Source organism: Cebus imitator, unplaced genomic scaffold (assembly GCF_001604975.1).
Source record: "Cebus imitator isolate Cc_AM_T3 unplaced genomic scaffold, Cebus_imitator-1.0 Scaffold354, whole genome shotgun sequence".
NCBI lineage: Eukaryota > Metazoa > Chordata > Mammalia > Primates > Cebidae > Cebus > Cebus imitator.
This window is the reverse complement of record NW_016107669.1, coordinates 1,307,283-1,332,462: the sequence shown is the minus strand read 5'-3', so window position 1 is coordinate 1,332,462 and position 25,180 is coordinate 1,307,283. Positions and strand designations below refer to the sequence as shown.

Sequence of the window (25,180 nt, the reverse complement as noted above, 5' to 3'; positions counted from 1 at the left end):
ATATTAGTCGTCCTAGTTGGTGTGAGGTAGCATCTCACGGCAGTTTTGAGTTACATTTTCCCTGATGATTAGTGATGTTGAGTATCTTTTCATATGCCTGTTGACCACTTGTATATCTTCTTTGGAGAAATATCTATTTAAGTCTTTTGTTCATTTTGAATTATGTTTTCTTTTTGTTGTTGTTGAGTTGTAGGAGTTTTTAAAAAATATTCTGGATATTAACTCTTTATCAAATTTACATTTTGTAAGATTTTTTTCCCATTCTGTTGTCGGTCATGTCACTCTGTGGATTGTATCCTTTATGAACTATTATTCTTATATCCTAAGACATACATATTCATCTTTGCACATTTACCTTACTTATGAGAAGGATAGCTTCTCAGGGTGGAATTACTAACTCAACCTCTAAGAGCCATTCCAATTTAGCCTCTTACAAACAGTTTATGATCATAATTACCCTTGCCAGCACTGAACGTATATGTCACATTTTGTTTGTCCATTCATCTATCAATGGATATTTGGGTTGCTTCTACTTTGAAATGTATTTTATTACTACATGAAATATATTTCAAAAATTGACATAGAAATTGAAAACGATGTTTTTATACATGTCACCCTGTGTTTCAAAGAGTAAAAGCCTGTTACATTATGGTTAGCTGTTAAACAAATTTGGGCCAAATCACGTTCCCTGGAGTTTAACATGTACATAAAGTAAAAACCTATAATTCAGAAATTGGTTCTGCCCCCAGCCCTAGGGTAAAAAGCTCTTACTTTATTTCTAAAAGCTTTCTAATTAGTTCTTCTACCTCAAAGTGATTTACTTTAATGATTAATGAATGGTGCCATTAAATGAGTAAGTCGGTCCCCCCTAATTCATAGCTAGAGAATTAGTTCTTCTACCTCAAAGTGATTTTAACTTTCTAATTAGTTCTTATACCTCAAAGTGATTTACTTTAATGATTAATAGATGGTGCCATTTTATAAATGAGTAAGTCAATCCACCCCAATTCATAGCTAGGAGAAGTCCATATGCCAGAACAATTCAGTGTATGCCAAGGATTCAGTCTCAGCCCAGAATCCTTCTACCCATTGCCAGCCTCATTGCACCACCACAGACTTCCAGTTTTAGGGGCTGGAAAGGCTAGGCTGACTGCAAGGCTATAATGACCATGATGGGAGATGATGTCCCACTGATTTGGTGGGAGTTATGTCACTGCAGTTGAGAAAAGGACCTGTCTCAGGAGGATATTTCTTTTATGATTATATTTTAAAAATAATAGTTATAGGAATAGAATCATGCTTTTAGATCTTGGGACCAGAGGAAGAAAAAGGCATGCTTTTCCCCTTCAATCATACCACCTGTATAAAGGCATTTGAGGTCCCTACACTGACTTTGGAGAGCTTATGCAAAGCCACGGTGCCCTGAGGAATTTCCTCTTCTTTCCCTACTGGAACTTTCTGTACGGAGCACTTGTGACGCACCACACTCGTCCTGCGTGATTCCGGGTTGGAATGTAAATGTCTTCCTGTTCCTAAGGTTCTCTACTGCAGTTTATTAAAAACCAGAGAAACTGGGCTTGGTGCTTCCATACAGCTTTTCTAGTTTATTGGCTCTATTTGCTTGTAAAAATATGTTTTCAATTACACTTAAAAGGTTTGATTCAAACTACTCTGGGAAAGGCAAGATGTATTGTTTCTCCTGCCCACATCACATAAATTCTGGTTCATCAGGAATTTAAGGTGCAGCGTGCTGACGTCAACTGGCCAGCAATAGAACAGAGTCTTGAAAGGGAGGTGAAGGATAACCGTAAGCTATAAAGAATAGCAGAGAAACAGAAACCGAGTGTTTTTTCTGGACTCATTGTGAGCATAACAGATTACGGACACGATCATAAAGGACCAAAATATATCTGAAACCCAGAAGAAAAAATGAGACTGCTTGGAACACAAGATCAAAACAGGGAATACTAATTTCAGGTAAACCTCTTTTCCTCCCATAGAACTTTCTAGATGCTTTTCTAAGCCTGCCATATGTAATTATTTTTCTTTGACAAGAATACAAAATTAGGGCTTTTAAGCCACAGTCTTAGTGGGGCTCAATGGGACATTTTTGTTTTCCTCAGAGGAGTAATCCCTTAGAATGAAGTGATAGTTATTATTATTAGCAAATTATCCAGGTCCTGGACAAGGGAATATTGTTTTATTCAATGCTGATTCAGTAGTCATCTGCCCAGACAGAATGCACAGATGAATTATACGGGGCCATGCCCCAGATCGGGAAATGGAGGCAGCCGTGAGAAGTTAAGTGGGGGTTGAGACTAATGTGCCGTGAAAGCGCCCGGCTCCTCCACATACACATGACCCTTGTTGACGCTTCTAAGGTCCACCCACGAGCCAGCTAGCCATTAGCTCATCATAGACGAACCAGGGTGAGTGTGGCCTTATCCATGAGTCACAGACTACACGTGCAGCAAGCACCATCAGGGAAAGGTACCTGCTTTCTGCTCATTCTGCCTATTCAGCCAGCCATTGTTTTTGTCTCCAGTTCCAGTCTGAAGACCTTAGGATGCATAAGAATCACCTAGAATGTTGGCTTGAAATGCAGATTTCTGGCCTCAACCCATGAAACTCTGATTCAGTAGAGCTAGTGGGGATGTGGAAGCATGATGCAGGTTGTCCTTAGACCACACTTTAGAACACTCTGGGAAACTTTGACCACACTGAGAATGAGAGGGACTGGTTGAGTGCCATGAGTATCAAGTTTGCTTACCGTTATTTTTAAGGGGCCGTCTTAGATCTTTTCTTCCTGCTTTGCACTGTTGGTTGCTAAAGCCTTCTTGTTTTCTGACTTCTTTGATTAGACTTTTGACCGTTCACTTTTCCTAGACCCTTGGTTGACCTTTGTATCTGCCAGTTTGTCTCTGATATCCACTTCTCTGATTATCATTTGTAATGATTCCTTCATTCCTTCCTTCATTCTTTGGTTAACAGTACTGAGTACCTGCACTTGGTTTCAGGCTCTATGCTGGGGACGCACTGCTTGCAAAAGACTCAAATCAGGCTGTAACTGGTTTACAAGCTAGCAGTGGAGACAGTTAAACAGAAACAGTGAGAGCATTAGATGCCATAAGGGATGCTGGCAGTGTGAGAGCACAGGGCAGGGCCACTTTATCTAATCCAGAAGATTAAAGGAGATTTCTGGGAATGCTTGGGGAGTTAAGAGGCGATGAGAAGGCTAAGTGTTCCGGGAGGAAAAAAGAGACTGTAAATGAAAGCCGTAAAAAATAAGAGATCTGACAATTTTAAAGAGAGCTGTGACTGCAGTGTGGAATGGGGCTGGTGACGGCGATGGTGTGGCAAGGAATGGGGTTGAGAAGATGGGCATGCCCAGATGATGAAGGCCTGACATGATGTCAGGACTCTAGTGGAGGGCTATTTTAAACAGGGGCGAGTGACGATCCTATGTGTACTGAGAAAGAACACTGTGTGTGGTGGATGGTACAAACAGTTAAGAGTGGGTTTCCAGAAGGCAGGAGGTGTGGGATGAGGGGCATCAGAGAAGAGATGAGGGAAAATGAAGGGAGAGAAATAGCTTCTCCGCTGTCTCAGGAGGCAAGGTGCAAAAGACAGAATGGCCTGAAGCTAAGATGTGTAAGTGGAGGGTGTTTCTTCCTCCTGGGGATACAAGTGTTAGACACTTTTGATACATCCCTGAGTGCATTTTAGGTAATGAGATTTTAGTACTGAAATAAATTCTTCAACTGAGTGACATGTAGGCTATACCAGCTACTCAGTCTTATCTGCTGAAAGATGACGCTAGCTATTCAGAAATGTACCAATACTATTATTTTTCAGACTGTCAGTGTCTTTAAAAATTAGAACAAAAACCAAGAAACAACTGTAAAGTAATTAAGAAGTCAGGTGCATGTTAGATCTGATAAATGAGTTAACATTCACGAAAGCCGTTCATACACTATAGAGTTAAGTGATTATGTTAGATTGTGACAACTCCTAAGAAAACAAAACGCATGACATTTGATCAAGCTTGGGATGTGATCATCAATTTTACTGTAGGAAATGCCTTAGTGAAGATTTTCAGTACGTCTTTGGCATTCTGAAGCTCATAGATCTTTTGCTCCCAGAAAACGATAAAGTCAGTTTTCTGGGTACACAGCTATACCGTTGTCCTATTTGTCCTAAAAGCAAGTTCAAGCTGAGAAACCATCTTAAGGCTTATATGGGGAATGTCTGATTAAAAAAAAAAAATACAGAAAAACCAAGTCAAAATTTCATTGAAAGGCAATGCTCAGCCATTTCTTTTTCAAGAAAGTTCTGACAACACAAAAGGGCTTCAGTGGGGATGGCATGCCCAAGTGGACTTTTCTCACAAACGCGTAACACTGGACAGATTTGGAATGTGCTGTTCTTTCTGCTAAAGACGTTTTTCCACTCTTGGCCTTCCAAAACCCAGAGTTCAAAGCTTAACTACTAGTTTTTTATGCGGGAGCAAATTGACCACACACTATTAGAAAAAGGCGTGAGTCAGTGTGTTTGGCTCTCAGTTTCTTTATTGTGTTCTTTGGAAAAGAAAGATTGCAAGGAAAGAAAAGCAGGGAAAGACTGACTGCCTTTGCATCTTTTCCTTGAGGGGTGTTTGCTTAAAAAATAATAACCCCAAACCGAGCTATTATTGAGATTTATATTAAGCATTTCCAAGTTTTGAAATAGGAACGAAGTTCATCAGACCGTTGTGAGGCAAGCTTTTTAAATTCTCATTATACAAATAGATAAATTGAGTCACCAACCAGTGAAGTAACTTCCCTAGTCTTGGTTGCATTTGATGAAAAGGTTTTGGATTTTAAATAACCACTTTGAGCATGACAAGCCGACAACCAAAAAGTTAATAATCTGTTCTACTATGTGTTAGGGAGATGAGGTTTTCTAGCTTAACAGGAATTCTTATGTCATATGATTTATATGTACTTATGCGTATGTGTTTGCATAGACACATACATATTAAAATAACCTCAACTTTGTACAGTCTTTAGAAAATTCGACAATTTGGATAATTAAAACTTTCCAAGTAGCTGATATTTTATACCTTTAAGAATAAAATATGTTTGTTTTGATATATACTTAAAATATATAATGTCTTTCATTTTTAGAAGATGCTACCAAATATGTCAATAAATTTATAGTTAGCTGTGAATCAGTTCTTTTAAAGATGTCCTAAAATGATACAACTGTTTGTGTCCATAATGAATGCCATTTTGCTTTCTATATGCTTGTCTTTGTATAGCTTCTTTTTTTCTTACTTTCTTGTTCGGCCTCTGTAATTCTCTTTCTCCCTCCTTCCGTGCACTTACTTTTTGCAGCCCCTCTCCTTTTTCTAGTTAGGTGCATCATGTTGGCTATGTTCTGAGAATTCGGAGAACCACATGTGTGAACATTATTTGTGAAGTCAAAGTAAATAGGCTCAAAGCGAAGACACCACGTGATCGCTTATGAATGCAAAACTTTAATGACCATTGTCTTTTACTCTTTGAGCACTTTTGATTTATTTTTTGTCCTCAGTTGTATACTATGAAGTTCAAATTGTCAATAGTTAGAATTTTACATAAATGAAATGTCACTTTAAATATATTTTACTTCTAAAACTCAATTTGCAATCATTTAATTTTTCTCCAGTGATTCAAGTACTATTCACCCAGTGAGCACCTATTGAATGCCAAGTGTCTCTCTGCTGTAGGGCCTCAGTGCTTCACAGTATCTCAGGGTCATCCCTGGGACCACCAGTACTCATTGTATAGTACCTCGATGGCAACAAATTTCAGATCTTATAACCATTTTAGTTGAAAGACTATCATATAAAAACAGTTTCCTGTTTTGTATATTTTAAATATATGTGTGTTGAATGTCTCAAAAGACAGCTATTATGCAGCTGCCTTGCTAGCTTTTTGGCACCTAGATGGTGGGATGGGTCTTGAATTAATTATCCTGGACAGTCTGCTGGGTAGAGATGGGTATGATGTGGGAGCACACTGGCCCCAGGGAGGGCTTAGAACATCTGGACTAGCATGAGAAATATACAAAAAGTGGCCTCTCTTCCAAAGTAAAAGGAGAAAAGGGGTTTTCACATTCCCCGTGCATTTGTTCTCCAAGTGGCTTTTTACTGGTTTCTATGCCTTTCACCTGCAACCTGTGGGTGCAGTAGAAACAGCCCTTGATGGTGTCTAGCACAGGACTTGTCACATGGTAGGTCTCAATAACTGTTTATTGAATGAATGAATAAATGAGGTTGATATGGAAGTTCTAACCAAACAAAACTGAGGTAATAGAACTTGAAGGGGAAAGTCTTTAAGAAAAAAAACTCTCATGGTCCTTCTTTCATCTTTATGAACTAAAATCTCTTCCTCTATATCTTGTAATTTCCTTTATTCTCACAATTGTGATGCTTCTTCTTTTTTTTGAAACAGGATCTTACTCTGTTGCCCAAGCTGGAGTGTAGTGGCATGATTATGGCTCACTGAAACCTCTACTTCCTGGGCTCAAGCAATCCTCCCACATCAGCCTCTTGAGTGGCTGGGACTACAGGCATGTGCCACAGTGCCCGGCTAGTTTTTCTATATTTTGTAGAGATGGAGTTTTGCCACATTGCCTGGGCTGGTCTCAAACTCCTGGGCTCAAGTGATCTACCTGTCTTCATTTCCCAAAGTTCTGGGATTACAGGCATGAGCCAATGTGCCCAGCCACATTGGGCTTCTTAGAGCCATTTTCTTAAGATAACCTGGACTGAAAGATTTCTTGGTAATTAAGGTACAGGGATAAAAAAGTCAGGACATGTCTGAATTGAAATCATGAAAGGTAGGATTGTGATGGTTAATACTGAGTGTCAACTTGATTGGGTTGAAGGATGCAATGTATTGTTCCTGGGTGTGTGTGGTGGGTGTTGCCAAAGGAGATTAACATTTGAGTCACTGGACTGGGAAAGGCAGACCCACCCTCAATCTGGGTGGGCACCATCTAATCAGCTGCCAGCTTGGCTAGAATAAAGCAGGCGGAAGAAGGTGGAAAGAGCAGACTTGCTGAGTCTTCTGGCTTTCATCTTTCTCCTGTGTTGGATGCTTCCTGCCCTCGAACATCGGACTTTACGTTTTTCAGCTCTTGGACTCTTGGACTTACACCAGTGTTTGCCAGGGGCTCTCCGGCCTTGGCCCAGACTAAAGGCTGCACTGCTGGCTTCCCTACTTTGGGGGTTTTGGGACTTGGACTGGCTTCCTTGCTTCTCAGTTGCAGATGGCCTGTTGTGGGACTTCACCTTATGATTGTGTGAGTCAACACTCATTAATAAACTCCCCTTCATATATGCATCTATCCTATTAGCTCTGTCCCTCTAGAGAACGCTGACTAATACAAGGACTCTGGTAGACTGACATTAAATGTTGTTGGGAATATGCACAGGGCTTAAGAAGATTTATTGCTGCAGCAAAATGCAGGGGCCAGGATGCGTCTGGGATGCTGGCAGCCTCAAGGGGAGTGTTTTAGAGCACAGCAGCACAAAACTCCAGAAACTCACAGGATGAGGTAAGATCTTAGATGAGACATTCAGAACATCCAGATTCTTCCTGATGATGCCACAGCTGCCCATCACACACACACACACACACACACACACACACACACACACACACTCCCACACGTGGACTCTATATATACTGTGCATTGATATGGCAAAGAGAGAGAAGTGCCTATGAATTGGATAGGTATTGTGAAACCAGGAAAATTTCCTTTTTTGGGGGAACTGGTGGGGAGATTAAACTCATGCCATTTAGCGAACAGTTGAACAAAAACAACCCCCCAGCTAAACCAAACCCAAACCAAAAACAGACCAAAAATGTACATCAGCCCATAAATAGTTTACACTGCCACCATGACCAATGCATAGCAGGACTCTGGCACAGTAAAGAGGTCATTAAATGAGCCCCAAGGCAGAGAGATCCTTAGTGCCCTTATTTGCAATATGTAGAAATCGACACTTAAAGCTGCTACTCACCTAAATGACCTCTGTGTTGGCACTTAAATAAGCATTCAATAATTGGTTTTTGGCCAGGTGCGGTGGCTCACGCCTGTAATTCTAGCACTTTGGGAGGCCGAGGTGGGCGGATCACAAGGTCAAAAGATCGAGACCATCCTGGCCAACATGGCGAAACCCCGTCTCTACTAAAAATACAAAAATATTAGCTGGTCGTGGTGGCGCATGCCTGTAGTCCCAGCCACCTGGGAGGCTGAGGCAGGAGAATTGCTTGAACTCGGGAGGCGTAGGTTGCAGTGACCCGAGATGGCACCACTGCACTCCAGCTTGGTGCCTGGTGACAGAGCGAGACTCTGTCTCAAAAATAATAATAATAATAATAATAATTGGTTTTCATTAGTATTAAATAAATTTTATTGAGCACCCTGTGAGTAGCAGACACTTTCTTATATGTTATCTTATTTAACATAAGATAAATAAGATAAGATAAGGTAGGTTTATTTTTAGAGCAGAGGAAGCAAAGTCTTGACGAGACTTACTGTCTTGCCCAGGATGGCTGCATTGCTCAGTGGTAAAAGTGGGACTGCCTCTAAGGGCTTCGTATGGTAACTTTAGTGCTTTTTATTTAGGACATGGTAGTAGCTTCCCATGGATAATTTAGGATATTTTATTTTGTCCCCATAAATGACACGCATTTGGGCATTAAATAAAAAGGGGGATTTAAACTATCATTTAAAAATTTACAGATAGGTTTAAAATAAATGTCCTTTAAAATTCTAAACTATCCAGAAGATAGCCTACAAAACTATTCCTGCTGACTTACCCATCAAGACATGTTAGCTGCTATATTACTGAGGAGAGTTTGAGTTCTCTTCTTGAAAGCGCATTCTCAATCACTGTTTCCTAAGCAAACCTTGTGGGTCAGTCTGCGGTCTTTTGTTGCGCTTTCTCTTTTATGCTACAAGGACAGTCTGAACTATTTCTGGATGTGATTTTGTTAAGAATCTGCCTGGATTACTAGAAAGAAGACTTCAGGGATGGGATGATCCAGGTTTACATTCCAGCCCCAACACTCGCTATATTAATGATATAAATAAATAGACGTAATCTCTCTAAGCCTCTACTGCCTTATGCGTAAACTGTAGATAAAACCCCTCCCTACCTAATTCAAATGAAGGAATGTACATAAAATAAATGTAGTAAACTGTAAGTTTCCCCACAAACAGAGAAACTGTAGTAACGGTTAATGATTGTTTTTCATCACTATTTATAGATTATCTTTGTGTTTCTGAATTCAGATCCTTGCTAACACTCTTTTGCTGATGTGGCAACAATGAATTCTATTTCATAAATACGAGAAGCTAAACATCTCCAGTGTACTTTCTCTGTGGAAAAGGAGTTCACAGATTCTTTCTTTAGCCACTGGCTCATGTCTGCAGATGATAATTTTATTTATATGTTATTCAAATGTGATTTAAACACATGGTGATTCTTTTATGGCTAGATATAAAAAGTTTACAAGTTAAATGTTATTGCTATCTTTACCATCGACTCTAGAGCTTTCTTATGATACAGTTTGTAAACATTTTACAAGGCAGGGGAAAATACACACCCATAATTATTTCTCGATGTTGTCTGGCTCGTGACAGCAGGATAAAGCCTTTTATTATTTTAGAAAGAGTTTTCATTGAAAGTTTTTCCAGTCATTCCAAATAAACTTAGCTGTGAATGGAAAAGACACAGCTGATTGCCCTGGCTCCTGGAATGGCTCTTCTGCCCTTCTCCTGCTCTGTGCTGAGTCAGAAGGAAAGCATGTAGGGTGGCTGACCTCTGAAATCATTAAACATCTCTGTAAACTGTGGCTGTTAGAGAGTCCCTCTGGCTTATTTTCTGAAGGCTGATGAATAGGTTAGAATCTAATCCAGAATGTTTGATCACTTTGCTCATGGGTTTGCCAGGTACAGGATTTTATTGCATGGTTGGCCTGTGGGCATGATGATTCCTGAAGGGCTGCGGTAAGTCACCAAGCGCCAGGGTACATCATTGTCAAATTCCAAGACATGCCACCTCCCCTGACCTGCTGGTGGAGAGCTGAGCCTTCTTCACAGTGTTTCAGGTTGTTCACTGCAGAACACAGAAATAGATACAAAAATGCTCTGGGAAAATTTGTGATAAAGAACTACTTTTCTTTAAAAGGTGATGAGGTTTCAGGAGGCAAGGAAAGCAAAAATCTGTGAGCTGAATTTGTTTCAGAAACCCAGGGATAGTCTTTCTCTGTAGAAATGGTCATATTGAAGACTGAAGCAATTGTATGTCTCAGAAGGTATTTAAACAGTGCTTTTCCCCAAAGGGATAAGAAATCAGATGGCAATGAATAAAGGTACTTTTTCAGAGGTTCATTTAAAATTATTCCTCATCCCATTTTGTTTGTATAGTGATAAAGAATCTGGGCAGTAATAATAGGGTGTCATTCTGAGGGATTTTGAGCCCTTAAAATAAAGGAATAAAAGGAAGCAAACACAATTTGTACAATATTATTAAAATTACAGATATAGGGAAGAAGACTTCCTTAAAATAATGTTCATAGTTGGTGGCAGACCCTGTCGTCCGGCAATGCATTGAACACGATATTTAATGAACACTACTGCAGTCACAGCATTCACTGGGGATAGGAAAAAGCATATCTTACTCAATTTTTTCAGTAGTTTATATGCTCATCAAGGGACCCAAACCGTAACATGTAAAAAGTTAGAGTTTTTTGTTCAATACAGTATCCATTAGCCACATGTGGTTATTTAATTTTAAATTTAAAAAGATTAAAATAAAATCAAAAAATTCAGTACCTCAGTTGTGCTGGCCACATGTAAAGTGCTTAGTAGTCCCAGAACTTTGGTAGGCCAAAGAAGGCAGATCGCCTGAACTCAGAGTTCAAGACTACCCTGGGCAACATGGTGAAACCCTGTCTCTACTAAAATACTGAAAACTGGCTGGGCGTGGTGGCACGCGCCTGTAGTCCCAGCTACTTGGGAGGCTGAGGCACAAGAATCGCTTGAACCTGGAGGTAGAGGTTACAGTGAGCCAAGATCACGCCACTGCATTACAGCTTGGGCTACAGAGTGAGACTCTGTCTCAAAAATAAAATAAAATAAAAAAGTGCTTAGTAGCTATGTGTGGCTAGTGGCAATCATATTGGACAGGTCAGCTGTAGATTTCCATCACTGCAGAAAGTTCTATTGGACGGCCCTGACTTATTCACTTCAGTGTATAGGTGACATTTAGAGTAACTGCTTGTTAGTTGAGAATGGGGAAGGATCAATGCGTGTTACAATATTGATGAAGGCTTTAATAGGATCTTGAAATTATGGTTATTCTGACAGGTTGAAAGGAGAATGGGGACATTTTCAGTAGAGAAAGGAAAACGGAATGTTTTGAAGAGTAGCACCCCATCAGGTTGAATTCCTATTTATAGACTCCAGGGAGGTGAAGGTGAAAAGAAGCTTTGGGGTGAGATAGGTTGTGGGACCTGACGGTCAAGCTAAAGTGTTTGTTCTATACTTTATAATGCCATTAAATGCTTTTGAGAAGGGTACTAACAATCCTGGGACAATGGTCCCATGGAAAATAATCTTGCTTTGTGTAATCTGGTATAAGGAGCACCAATGTTACTATTAGAATACCATTAGGCATTCATCTTATGGCCTGTGGTTAGCTGCAGAACTGAGTCAAAGCCTAGTAACACTGTGTATGCGTGTGTGTGTGTGTGTGAGAGAGAGAGAGAGCGTGTGCACACGAGAGAGTGCACATATTTGTGCTATGGGATGGAGACGAAAAGGAGACGTGGCTTGTGGGAGCCCAGTTCTTGCTTCTCTCAGAAAACCACACAGGGAAGACTTGGGCAGTGCTGGTCATTGCATCAAGTCCTAAGGAAATCAGAGTATTCTAAATTTTTCTCAGCACTTTTATTCTTTCCAAGATGTTCATTTTTATCAAGGAACGTTTCAGAATGGAAAGGAGTTTCCACCGTATCTGGATATACCCCAATGACATCAAGGCTTCAAGAATGAACTTAGATCAAATTGTCCCTTCTGAGAACAATTTACGGGGACAGAGAGCAGCACAATTAAAATCTTCTCATTCCCCATCACCGCATTTTATTCCCCCATCCCTATTTTTTTCTTTTCACATTTATGAAGGCTCTATTATGTGCCAGGCATTGAGGGTACAGAGGTAAATAAGACACAAATCTTTCTGCAGTGAGCTCGCAGTCTTTATGGAGGTGGATACAAAATTAAACCCATGCCATTACAGAGTGGAGACAATGATGGTAGGGCTTGTGCAGAGTTCTAGGGAGCCTGGAGGAGATCCACAGGGCAGCTTGGGTCAGGCTGGTTGCAGGCATGCTCTCACAGGGGGAAGATACTTCATCTGAATCTTGGAAGAGGGGTATAAATTAATCTAGTAGATAAAGTGAGAAATACTACAAGCAGAGGGAAAAGATCAAGAACGAAAGCCAAAAAGCATAGCAGAATCTGACCATGGGGAAAAAGCCAGGCTTTGTTTCCATTTTTGTCTTTGGCACAGGATTAACAAAGGGCCTAAGGTATATTTATGTCTATATGTGCTTTCACTGCGGGCTAAGCAGCAGGTGTAGACAACACGGACATTTTCCTAGGGGAAACATTTAAGTCATCTTGACTCTCATCATACAGCTATGGTTTATGGTAAGAGCAGTGCCAAAGAGAGTAATCTGGGGAGCCAGATCCAAGTTCATTTAATGTGTTCAAGTGCCTTTGCTCTAGTGTTCCTCATAGAATCATGGAAATTTCTATTGCCTTAAGAAGGACATGCTAGACTGTCACTCTTTTTAACCAGATTGGTGCCAACAACTTGTTTTGACTCAGGGAGAGTTTATGGACAAACTTTAGCCCTTAAAAATTACCCCAGGGAGAAATGATGGTTTTTTTTTCTTTTCTAATTACACAGTTTTTACTTCTTTGGCTCTGAATTGACAGCAGGCTTTTAGAAAAAAGTACAAAAAAGAAAAAGAAATTAAAATCACCGTATTAAACAAGCAACAGAGCCAGTAAGCAGTGTCTAGGAACAGAGCCACTAGAATTCTCTCACTTTCTTTATGAGTCAGAGGCGTTGTCATAGGAAGTTTATTTTAATTTTTTTCCTTTTTTGATAGGAAAAGACATCATGACAGGCAGCACGAGGTGAGGGCGGGGGGCAGGAAGACCATGGACTTTTGGAGTGTGACCTGGATGGAAGTCCTGTCTCTTCCTCTTCCCCACTGTGTGGCCCTAGGCAACTTGCTTAGTGGAGGCTTACATTTTCTCATTGTTAAATTGGGAATAATAATACCCTCCTTGTAGGGTTAATATGGGTATGCAGATAATGGGACCAGCACAATGTCTGGTCCTGTTAGATAATAAATAGCTTTTATTATTGTAACTATTAATGATGTGCTTAAATTTCTCCCTTCTCCCTTAGATGACTATGAGCTACTTATTTTCTTAAAGGAGAGGGTGCTCAACTGTGCCACTTATGGGATACCGACCCCCAGGCACTAACTTTGTGGAGTGGAAAGAGAATTCCCAGAGTAATGTCCTAAGAGAATAGTAAATTGTATGGAATGGGAGGTCTGAGTGTCATAGATAAACTAAATAATTCCTCATGCAGTAAATCATACCAGAATATCAGTGTGTTCCTCCTACAGAAATTAGCTCTCTATTGATGGTGAGGAAGCAAATGCTCAAAGAAAATATTTGGCCAGTGATCTTGGTTAGTTAATGATAGTAAAGATAACACAGGGGATTAACAGTTCAGAGACTGATGAGGCAGTTCAAAGAATTATGGCGGCTTCTTGTTTATTGAACTTATTGCTCTTTGTTGGTCGCTTCTCTATCCACGATACAGTATCCAGAGAGTGGGATGGGAAGGAAGAGAGGATTTCAATCTGTCCAGTGTTCTAAAGATTTTTTGTGTAGAAGTAGAGGTTGAAGATATGAGAGACAGAGAGAGACTTAAATAATAATTATGGCATTCCTGATATTATTATAATAAAGAATTGAGCCATAGAACAAAGGCATGTTATCTGCTTCTTTTGTTCCTTTTTCACCTGGGTTTTGGAAATCTCTCACACTGGGTTATTTTATGGTTTGACACAGTACATTTTATTATTATTATTATTTTTTTTTGAGACGGAGTCTCACTTTGTCACCCAGGCTGGAGTGCAGTGGTGCAATCTCGGCTCACTGCAACTTCCACCTCCTAGGTTCAAGCAATTCTCCTGTCTCATCCTCCTGAGTAGCTGGGACTACAGGTGCATGCCACCATGCCTGGCTAATGTTTTATTTTTAGTAGAGATGGGGGTTTCACCATGTTGGGCAGGCTGGTCTCGAACTCCTGACCTTAGGTGATCCTCCCACCTCGGCCTCCCAAAGTGCTGGGATTACAGGCATGAGCCACTGCGCCCAGCCAACACAGTACATAACTTATAGTGACATTCAGTATGTATCACTAAACAACTAGCAATGCTGAAAATACCATGTTCTGAGAGATCTTGAAATAATGCTGCAGGAAGTGATTCTTAAACTATTCTTAGGCTGTTCCATAAAATCCCAATCCTAGGAGATGCTCTCAGGTAGGATAGATCTGTTGTCAAATGTTTAAGGAACACTCGATTGTAAATCTTTGAAGAATGAAAATATATATAGTATATAAAAATTTCTGGGAAGTCATGCAGTGAATAAAAATGTTTAAAATTGTTTCATTGAATGTTTCTAAAACTTATTTGACCCCAGAACCGTTTTCTGTATAAATACCTATGAATCCCAGGTAGTGGTGTTTTGAAATGCAGTTTTGAAAATGTTGAAGCAAGGGCTGCAGAGATTTCATACAACAGTCATTACTAAACAGTCATCTTTCTCCAGTTAGAGTTTTTTTTTTTTTTTTAAGACGGGGTTTCACCATGTTGGTCAGGCTGGTCTTGAACTCCCGACCTCAGGTGATCCGCCCACCTTGGCCTCCAAAGTGCTTGGATTACAGGCGTGAGCCACCACGCCCAGCTAAAGTAGAGTTTTTAGATCAGAAACCTTGATTGTATGTGGGAAACTACCCTTTGGCTAGTCTCAAAATACAGATTGGGAAGCATACAGGCCTTTTAAGACTCTCTAAGCCATAATCTAATTATTATTATTTTTTTACTTTCCACTTTACCTTATCTTGTCTGGCCTTTTGAGATATGTGGGATTGACCTCTGTATTCTAAGAAAAGACACGATCTTGCTATATCTTGGAGGGTTACGTGGCTATTTGACATTTTATACCATTTTGACTGATTTTGTATAAATACTTTGAGCCCTTCCCAAGCATTGTAAGTATAATCCATTTACCATACTAAATAAATAACGATAAAAATGCATGCTTAATTAGTATCTTTCTGAAAAATACTTGACAAGACCTCACATGTCTCTAAGTGGTAAAGAAGGTAATTATTTAAACATTGTTCTGCTTTTTAAGATAAATAAATAAAGGCCCAGAGATGATCAGTGACATGCCCTTTGCCCCAGAGAGAGTCAAGGTTTTTTTTTAAATTAAAACACTGAAGATATTCTGGTGATTTGCAAGTCACATGCACACCAACTCCACAGCTTCATCTCTGTGGACACAAAAAATGATCTTAGAAGACTGCTGTTTTGCTGTGAACTTCATAATTTTTACTAAGCAAGCAGCTCTCTGGTGTGCCAAGGATTTTTTTTTATGGTCCTAATTGATCTCTATCCCCCAAAGGGTTCTGAATTATGCAAGTGTCTCAAGTCTTAACAAGCCCTCTCCACACAGCTGTGCAATGGAAATGTTCAACAGAACGGTATTCACTTTGGTCTAGGAAAGACCCTGGCTGCTCCCTGGAGAGACCCCGATTTAGGGGAGCAGGTTCTGGGCCATCTGGGCTGGAGAAGCCTGTTTGGCCCATTTCTGTCTTCTTTGTCCCAGCTCCCTCCCCTCACTCTGCTGACAGGGAGGGTCTAGTCACTGCAGTTCTTCCTCAGTCTTTACTCTTGTCTCTCACTGACCCCCAGCTGCCAGGCTTTGTTTATGACTGAATTGAGCATTTAGATTCAGTCTTGGCTGGTGGTAGCCTTGGAAAGCACATTTTCTAAGATTGTTTTAGTTTCTTTTCAAATAAACTTCTACAAGCCCGAACGTTTCTGGCATTGCTAAAATGTGGGTGATTTATTCTTAGATGCTTAAATTAAAAATTTTTTTAAAAAAGAAAACTAACAATGTGATGTACTACTGTGGTATACATTTTAGCCATTGGTTATAAAGGGCATTTTGCTCTGCCTTAGATCTAAAAAATGTAAATCTAAAGGCCCCTTCTGGGAACAGATCTGTTTCTATGGAGACACCCAGCCCCTGGCTCCCTCTACTGGTGAACCACCTCCTTCTCCATTTGGGCAGCAGAGGGTGGTAATTTAACTGGGGGCTGGAAAAGGGGATAGGCATGGCCTTAAACTAGGAACTGTGGATCCAATAGCATATATATGTATATATTTCCCACAAATCCGCTTTTCCTTCTTCTAACCTCAACAATCTTGGCTACCTAACTCACAAATTCTTAGCGCCCCCTAGTGCCTCCCTTCATGGATTTTTGGCTTTAATCTATGTCTGCCATTTAATGAGAAGCCACTTATTTGGCTTGATAGCACTGATGAACACCAAGACTCCTGGACTTTAAGACTGGGCAATCGCTACGTAGCTCTTGAAAGAAATACAATAATGTACAATCATCACTGAATATGAATGAAGTTTAGGCTTATTGTCAGAGTGTAGACAGTATGCTCCTTGGAGAAATACACAAATGGGATGATGGCTTGAAAATGCATCCCACCTGCCCCAAATCGGTGCTCTTCAATCAGCTGTTAATATTTGAAATCCTCCTACTGAAATGAAGGCAGCTGCAACTTAACCCCTCTGCTGCCACAAACTAGCCATCATTGCCTTAAAGCATGAAGCCTTAATTATGGAGGCCATTGGCCCAGACTCCCAAAAAAGCAGCTGTTTTATCTAGCTAACAGAGGGGACTGGAGAAGCTCCACAATGGGCTAGATACATGTTATTTCCTAGAGAAGTTGACAGTTGACACCCACACCCAGGCCTATTTAGTTAGAATTGGAAAAGTGGCAAATGAAGTGATTAACTGTCTTCAGCCTCAGCACATCAATATGATCCAGTGCCTAAATATCCTGTGATGTAAACACGTCAACGGGAAGCTTAAGAGAGACAGTCTTCAAGAAAGACTTACTTAAAAGAACGTTTTCACAATGATGCTTAGCATGTTATGTTAAATTTAACATATAATAAATTTTAGAAACACACTGTTTCAGAGATATGGAAACAATTGTCAGGCATGCTTTAGAGGAAAGTGAAAAAGCATCTGGGATAACATCTGTCTGCTTATTCAGGGTAAATTGTTTACAGAAACAATAAAAGAATATTCTTCTCTGCCTTCATCACTTTCTATGCTGGAGTGACTTTATGCGTTACGAACAGTTGTGTTGTTATTTTAGCAGAGACTATTTCAATGCCTTGGCATCCATGGAGTTATTGTCCTGGGTTAGAGTCATGTCTAGAGGAGGTGAACTGAGGTTCTTTCCCCACTTGAGGTCCAGTCAAGGGATAAGAAGAATTTTAGTAGATACAGTGCTTATAAAGCTTTCACCTGTGTGATCCAAGCTTCAGTTAGTGTTGCCTTTAAAGAACCCTGACTCAAACAGAAAGTCATCTCTCAAGCATTTGAGAGGGTCTGGTTTTAGACAATCCTAAGAAAATCTCTTGTAGCACTTCAAAACTCTGAGAGATTCTCCTTCTGTTTCAGAGGAATAAACTCTCTTCGCTTCACGGTCCTGTATCTACACTCTTAGTCCCTTGATCACCTCTCCCCTCGGCTACAACCAATTTCATACCTACAAATTCCGAGCGATGTGTCACTTAATGTTCTCTCTGACTATCCATTATGTGTATTTTGCTCTTTCTCTCATTAAAGGCTGGGGAAGGTACAAATGGGTGAAAGAAGAGGAGAGTTACGCTGTAAATTATCACATTCTAATACATTTATTCTTTCAAGTGAATGTTGGATCTAGATCTTAAGCCTCCTGTAAAAAATAATATAGCTTCTAGAACTCAAGTAAATGTGGGAAGAACTAGTGAGAATATTGCAGACAGGAAATGGTTTAGTCATGGCTAATGAACTCTCCTATATTTTTCAAAGCAAAAGAGAATCTTAAACTCAATACATTTGAGATCTGAGTCACTATATGTCCCTATAGGCTCTATTTTCTACAAAGTAAAATTTACTTTGTAAATTCCTTACTTTGTAGAAAGTAGTTTGATAGACTATGTTTTCTTCAAGTAAGAAAGGAGTTTAGGAAAATGGATATTTTATACTTAGCCTTTCCCCCATTCACTCCTCCACTCTACACAGATTTACTGAGAAGCTGCTATGAACCATATGCTAGGCTGATTAAAAACACACCATCCCTGTGACGGCAATGACCACTGACTTCACTCTTCACAAGAATTTATATCAATGTGTCCTAGACATTTGGTAGCGGAGGTATAGCTGTAGTCCAACCTCTACCAAGCTATGGTTTCTGAGAACCCTGTATGTTAAGTGCCTACAGAATGCTCAGCATGGTCAACGACACCGCAGATTCACATTATAAGGGAAGCCACATTGTAGTGATTCAGGATTAAGTCTGGAGACTTTGGCTGTGTGAACTCCAGCATTGGGTGTGCTGTACTTATCTGGGTGGCCTTGGGAAAGACACGAACCTTTCTGATCTCTTACACCTGTAAAATTAACTTTCAGTTAAAATTAGCTCCAAGGTCTTTTTCAGCATTTACCTTTTGTGATTCTCTAAGGTTTTTTCAATTTCCAAGATGTTGTAACAGGTACAGTAAAACGGCTTTGAAACCTCATCTCACATATTCTGTTGGAGGCAAGTAGCCATTTTAAATTACTTTCTCTTAGGTATATGAATTAAGTTTAGAAAAATGTGAAACTTTTACATTTGATAGGGTGAAAATCTACATCCTAGTTAAGAGAAGTATGAGGAAATTTTTGGTAATGAGAGAAGCCACAAGTATGAGTGCTTCTTTACAAACTTGTTCTATGAGAATTAAAAAGCGATTTCTTCCAGTGAAAGAACAAAGGAGATGTCACAGAGGGACTGTGACTGCATCTGCACATTGTGAAAGGTTTGCTAAAGGAGAGAAGAGCCAGTTTTTGTTGTCCCAGAGGGACGATGGAAGTGAGCCCCAAATAAATAGAGGTCACTGAAGGTGAATTGTCAGTTGTGTGTTCATATTTTACATAGTCAGCTAAAATTGTTGCTTTTGCTCTTATCCTACATTGAGAAGTTAGACTTCATTATTTTATTTTAATTGATTGCCCTATGATCAGTTTTGGTGAACACATTGTTTTATTCACTTCAGTTTGATCTGATGCAATTTCAATGGCTTCATGGACTTGAGTATACAGGGCTCCAGTCTTACAGACATTCTAACCTCATGTGACTCCGTTTAACCCCATTCCTGCAAATCAGCTTGAGGAAAAACAGTAAAGAACCTTCTTCCTCAAACAACAAACGCAGTTACTAAAGCGATAGAGGAATCCCTGATTAGCCGCTTTTCTCTGTTGGTGTTGAAATGTGCTTAATGCTCACACTTCTCACTCATTACCTCTCTGGAAAGGGGAAGTTTAGCAGGGCTATAATTTAGTAACATGTGGTATAAACTGCTGTTAATGACTGCCAGGTCACTGGAAGATCTTAATTATATTCTTAGCATTTTGTGACTACTTAAGAGCGGGTTCTTTGAAGAAATGTGTATTCCTAGATGCTTTAGGGATTGAGAGATTCTTTTTACACAATGTAAAGAGAGTCTCTCAATTCCAAAAGGCATTCATCCCCTTAATTCTCCTCTCCTCTCCTTTTGGTTTTATTTTCACTGAATAGTTAGAATAGTGCACCTTTCACAAGAATACACTCAAGTGTACATGCATGTTTATGGGTCTGGTTGAAGAGAAGGAAGTCAGAGGGTTACTTGGATGACCAGAGGTTTTAGGAAATACAGTGTGTCTCAATCTCTCTGCAAGTTTTCATACCAAAGTGATTAACCATGGGTAAGGAGTAAATTGCTGTTTCTACCTTCTAACTTGCAAATAAGCACTCAACATTACACCTTTCAGGAGACAGGGTTGGTTTTGTTGATGTGATCCATCCATTAGTTAAAAATATGTTTTAAACACTGTTTTTACCCATCGTGTGGCTTTTAGAATTAGGACTAGCAAATTACTGTGGGTTTTTTAATATGGGGCAATACTGAAATGATTTTCTTCATTAGAACCACGCTGTTTTTTCTGTTAAAGGAGGGCTAAGGAGGGGTACAGTAGAGATGGTCTTATACTTTCATTGATTAAAAAACAACAAACAAATTAAAAGACAAGAACAGATATGGAGTTTTGCTCTTCCTCATCCCCTTAATCCACATAAATGAGCATCAGGAGAAGTCGTGTTTCTTAACAGAGCTCCTAATCTTGCTTTTCTCCTAGGGCACTTGTGCAATTCCTCCAGCTCCTCGTTCAAGTCCCTGTTCACCTCAATCCTCTTCTCCTTGATTTTTGTTTCATAAATACGAACAACGAGACATATGTTTTCTGATCATGAAAAGGATATCACTTTGTAATGCTGACAATAGTAGACGTCTAAAATGCATGTTTCTGTAGGAACAGCAGACCCTCAAAATCAGCGGAATGCCCTTCTTGGGTCTCTAGTGAAAGGGGCAGCTTCTCATCGCATCTTTTCTGAGAAACATTAAGAAATCCTCCCAAGCCTACTGCAATGGTGTTGGTTGGGTACAGCTGTGGACTTGATCAAGAGGCAGCTATATAATGGCAAAAAGAGGACACTCATGTGAAGTCTCCACATCCTATGCAGAAGGGGAGATTTGGGGGCAACTACATGAAACTTCAACACTGACTTTTCTAAAAACTTAAGAAGAGCACTGTCATCTTGCCTATGGAGAAAGGATAGCTTTGCGCCTGGGAAAGTTAGATCATGAGCAATCTAAGATGATCTCACTCAGTTATTCAGGGGGTTTAACTTGATGAGACATAGGGAAGGCAGTTCCTGTTAAATAGTCCGTAGCTGGTCAAGTGGATTAATTGCCAGAGAAAGCAGAAGCAAACCCTTGGAGAACGCTTTCATCCCCAAACTTAGGAATAACTGGAAGCTCATTTAAACTGGGAGCATTTCCCCCTTCACCCCAGGAAAAGATAACTTCCCTCAAGGGGATCTGGTGAATGAAGCAGTGTATTTTTATCCTGGTGATAACGGGTGTGAGTCAGGCAGTACATAAAAGAATTAACTTGAATGTGGCACACACTTGGTTTGGCTTTGTCCCATACCTGTACTCTTGTCATGGGTGATTACCTGCTTACATCAGATAGAAAGCAAGCAGTCTGTATCGTGGCATGAGATAAAAGGTGTGCTAATATGCTCAGGTCATATATCATCTTGGCCAATAGTAATTTTAAATCATTTGCTTAAAGGAAACTGTACTCCTTTAAGTACAGTTATTACTTAAAGGAGTAATAACTTATTACTCCTTTAATTTTTTCTAATGAAGACAAATTTAACATGACTGAAACTTTACAAATAACTCTTGCATTTAAAGAGTTGAATCCTCTCTATTTCAAACAGAACTTTTAAATATTTTTATTACTTTTGACATGCAAAAGATAAGGAGAAATGGTTTGGAAGGCCTAAGTTAAATTTCTAATGAGTCTTGTTTCTTTAATAGGGGAGAATTTTACACAGCTTCGATGAGTTTTCTTCTTTCCACATGAGATAATATAAATAAACTAAAAAAAAAGGTGAAACATTTCTCTTCTTACTTTAAGAACCTTAAGGGCATGCCGGTAATCCCAGCACTTTGGGAGGCCAAGGCGGGTGGATCACGAAGTCAGGAGTTCGAGATCAGCCTGGCCAACATGTTGAAACCCTGTCTCTACTAAAAAAAAAAATATATACAAAAATTAACTGGGCACAGTGGCATGTGCCTGTAATCCCAGCTACTCAGGAGGCTGAGGCAGGAGAATCACTTGAATCTGGGAGGCGGAGGTTACAGTGAGCCGAGATTGTGCCATTGCACTCCAGCCTGAGTGACAGAGTGAGACTCCGTCTCAAAAAAAAAAGAACCTTAAGGGCTAAAAGAGTGGTTTGGTTTCCTGACTGGCAGTTTTGGTTTGCCTTCTCTAAGTGGTCTTGTGCAATTCCCCAGAGAAAACATTTGAGGAGGGTTATTCTCCCACATGAGAGAGTTTCATCCCACACAACCCACAGAATTTGATTGCAAACTTCACGGACCAAGTGTCTGGTTTTATAGAAGTGGCTGTGGAGTATGTTTTTCTTTCACAGGTGCACATTTATTCTACCTTAGGAATAAGAAGAGATCATTTTATTTCAAAGAGGGTAACTTAAACACTGAATATATCTGAGAATTGGATGCCAATGAGGTTGGCTTTTATTTACTAAATGAGGGGAAAAAGGGTGGAGAGAAGGATTAAAACTTTCAAAGCCTTTCTAGCTGATCTTTGTTTTCAACCATCTGGCCTGCACAGAAGTATTGTATAATCTGGCCTGTATTTTTCTCTTACTGTGAAACATATTGAAACGCTTTATGTTTAGGTGTGTGTATAGAAATTCATGAAGTTCTTTTATACACTTTCTTAGTTCCATCACAATTCTCATTTTAGGATGTCGCGAGAAGATACCTGATGAGAGAGCATATTCTAAACGTGCCTTGCAAATTTGGATTTGTTCTTTCCTATCTACCAGTCACCTGACGACTCCCTATGCAAAGGGCACCGGTTCACATCATTTTTTCCAAGTGCTAAAACCTGGAAAGATATTTTTTAAAGGACTCACAGAAGCTGTCTTGGGGGTTTGGAAAACATCACAAAATTGTTAGCAGACCTTTTGGCTGTGCTATTTTTAAGAAGTTAAGTGTGTTCTTTTAAAGTCCATTTTTGACAATGGGACAACGTTCTCCTTGCCCCCACTGATGTGTGAAATACGTACAATGAAAAACGCCGGTAAAACACCCCCAAACAGATACATTTTAACCTCAGAAACCATCAGCAACAGGAGAAAAAGTGATTTCAAAAGAGAAAGGTTTTCGCAATATTTATGCTGCTGTTTCTTCCCCGAAGGAGCTTTTATTTTACCATTCACACAGAAGTTTGTTTTCAAATCAGTGGCTAAAGGAGCAGCGGCGAGAATCAGCTCTAAGCCAGCAGCAGGCGCGCGGGCGCCCGTGCCGGTCCCCGCAGCCGCCGCGTGGGTCGGCCGCCCGCAGAAGCGCCGTCTTACCTTGAGCGCGCAGGACCGGGAGAGGCTCGCGGGCTCCCACGGAGAGGGCCGGGAAGGCTGCGGTCCGCCGCGGGCGACACGCGCGAAGCTTTTATGGGCAGGTGGGAGGAGCCGCCCCTCACGGTAGGTGGGCAGGGAGGGGCGGGCGGGCAGCCTCGGGAGGCGCCGGACACTTCTCCGGGGGGCGGGAGGGCAGCGCGGGAGCCCGCAAAGGGGCGGAGGCCACGGGGCAGCGCGGGGCGGTCACGGCGGAGGAAGGAGTGGAAACGGGGGAGAGAGGGAGAAGGGAAAAAAAGGGAGAGAGAGGGACCTAGACCGCAGAGAGGGAAAGTTGGGGAGACAACGAATAGTAGAGACAGAGAGACACAGAGACAGAGACAGTGAGACAGAGAGAGAGAGACAGAGAGAGAGAGAGACAGACACACAGAGAGACACACAGAGAGACACAGAGACAGAGAGACACAGACACGGAGAGACACAGAGAGAGGCACAGAGACAGAGAGAGACAGAGAGACAGAGACAGACACAGAGAGAGACAGAGAGAAACAGGGACAGAGAGAGACAGGGACAGAGAGACAGACACAGAGAGAGACAGAAACAGAGATGGAGGACCTGGAAGAAAAGGGGACGGTAGTGTTTTCCGGTTTTGCGTGACAGTTTTTGGCAGGAGGAGTCGTGGGTGACTGTGGCTTCTGCGGGGTGTTCTCTGTGCACTTGAGGATTTGGAAAGCTGCCCAGCGGTCCGGAGACATGAAGGGCTCCCGAGCCAGGCAAGGGAGGGGAAGCCGGCGTCCGAGCGCGCCGCAGAGCCACAGGGCCGGCGGGCGGGACCCGACCCCAGGCAGCCCCCGGCCCGGCCGGTCCCGCCGCCCGCGGGGAAGCTCAGCCCACCCTCCCCCGGCACACAGGCTTATTGGACCAGAAAGCTCCTGCGCTGCCCGTCCTGTGAGCGTCCGAGGCCCCTGGTGAGGCTTCGGCGGCATTGAAGTAAACCCAGCGAGGTTGGGGAGGATCCGCGGACTTGCTGGGGGAGAGGAACAGAGGCAGCCTAGGTCTCCCAGCATCTGCTTACGTAACAGGATTTCGGCGCTCTCTGCCCTCGGGTTATTTTCAGTATTTAAAACACTGCCATTCCTAACAGCCCGAAAACGTCTTGGTGCCACAGCGCTTATCAGTGTGTCTTAAACATTAAGACAGGATTCAACCAACAAGTGGCTAAAGGATCAGTCTGAAATTACTGAGAAATGCATTCAGAGAAAGAAAAACAAGCTCCTTTCACTGCGGAGCGGTGACGCACTTCCTAGCCCAAGCTTGATTTTTGCCACCAAAGGAATTAAAGCATTTTAAAAGAGAGCCTGAGACTTGGGTTGGGAAATGCGGTACCGGGAGGGAGGAAATGGGGGGAATGGGAGGGAGAAAGCGGGGGAATGGGAGAGGGGAGGGATGGGCAGGCTAGAAGAAATAAAAAAACGAACCTGTATTGAATATGTATATATGTACTGGATTCAGTGTTCACCACAACCGTATAAGGTAGCTATGATTAATATTGCGCAGATTTTTTTTTTTTTTAAGTTTAGAGAAAGGCATCTATCTCTAAGGGTTTGAACAACGATCTCAAGCTAGCGAGAGGGAGAGCCACAGCTAGCGAGGTGGCAAACCTTAGGCACTCTTCAGTACACCAGGCTGCCTGCCATATAGAACACCTGGGT

At 41.1% G+C, this 25,180-nt stretch overlaps 2 protein-coding genes across 3 annotated transcripts in view; one reads left to right on the top strand and one right to left on the bottom strand.

Annotated features, from left to right (window-relative positions):
- COL8A1 (collagen type VIII alpha 1 chain) overlaps positions 1–23,542 on the bottom strand; it is a 153,590-nt gene extending 130,048 nt beyond the window's left edge. For both annotated transcript variants that reach the window (XM_017506369.2, XM_017506370.2), the window contains exon 1: positions 23,472–23,542. The gene's annotated coding sequence lies outside the window, so the exon portion shown is untranslated. The remainder of the gene's footprint in view (positions 1–23,471) is intronic.
- Positions 22,309–24,854, top strand: LOC119467941. Its single transcript, XM_037730581.1, has 2 exons — positions 22,309–23,594; positions 24,380–24,854. Exons 1-2 carry the CDS (start codon positions 23,164–23,166, stop codon positions 24,438–24,440), a joined length of 492 nt encoding a protein of 163 aa, XP_037586509.1. The 5' UTR covers positions 22,309–23,163; the 3' UTR covers positions 24,441–24,854.
- Positions 24,855–25,180: the final 326 nt, after the last annotated feature.

Coding starts and splice junctions, on each gene's coding strand:
- LOC119467941 (XM_037730581.1), top strand. CDS start 23,164: ATGTGTGAAATACGTACAATGAAAAACGCCGGTAAAACACCCCCAAAC. Junction 23,595..24,379: donor GGGAGGAGCCGCCCCTCACG/GTAGGTGGGCAG, acceptor CCCGGCACACAG/GCTTATTGGACCAGAAAGCT.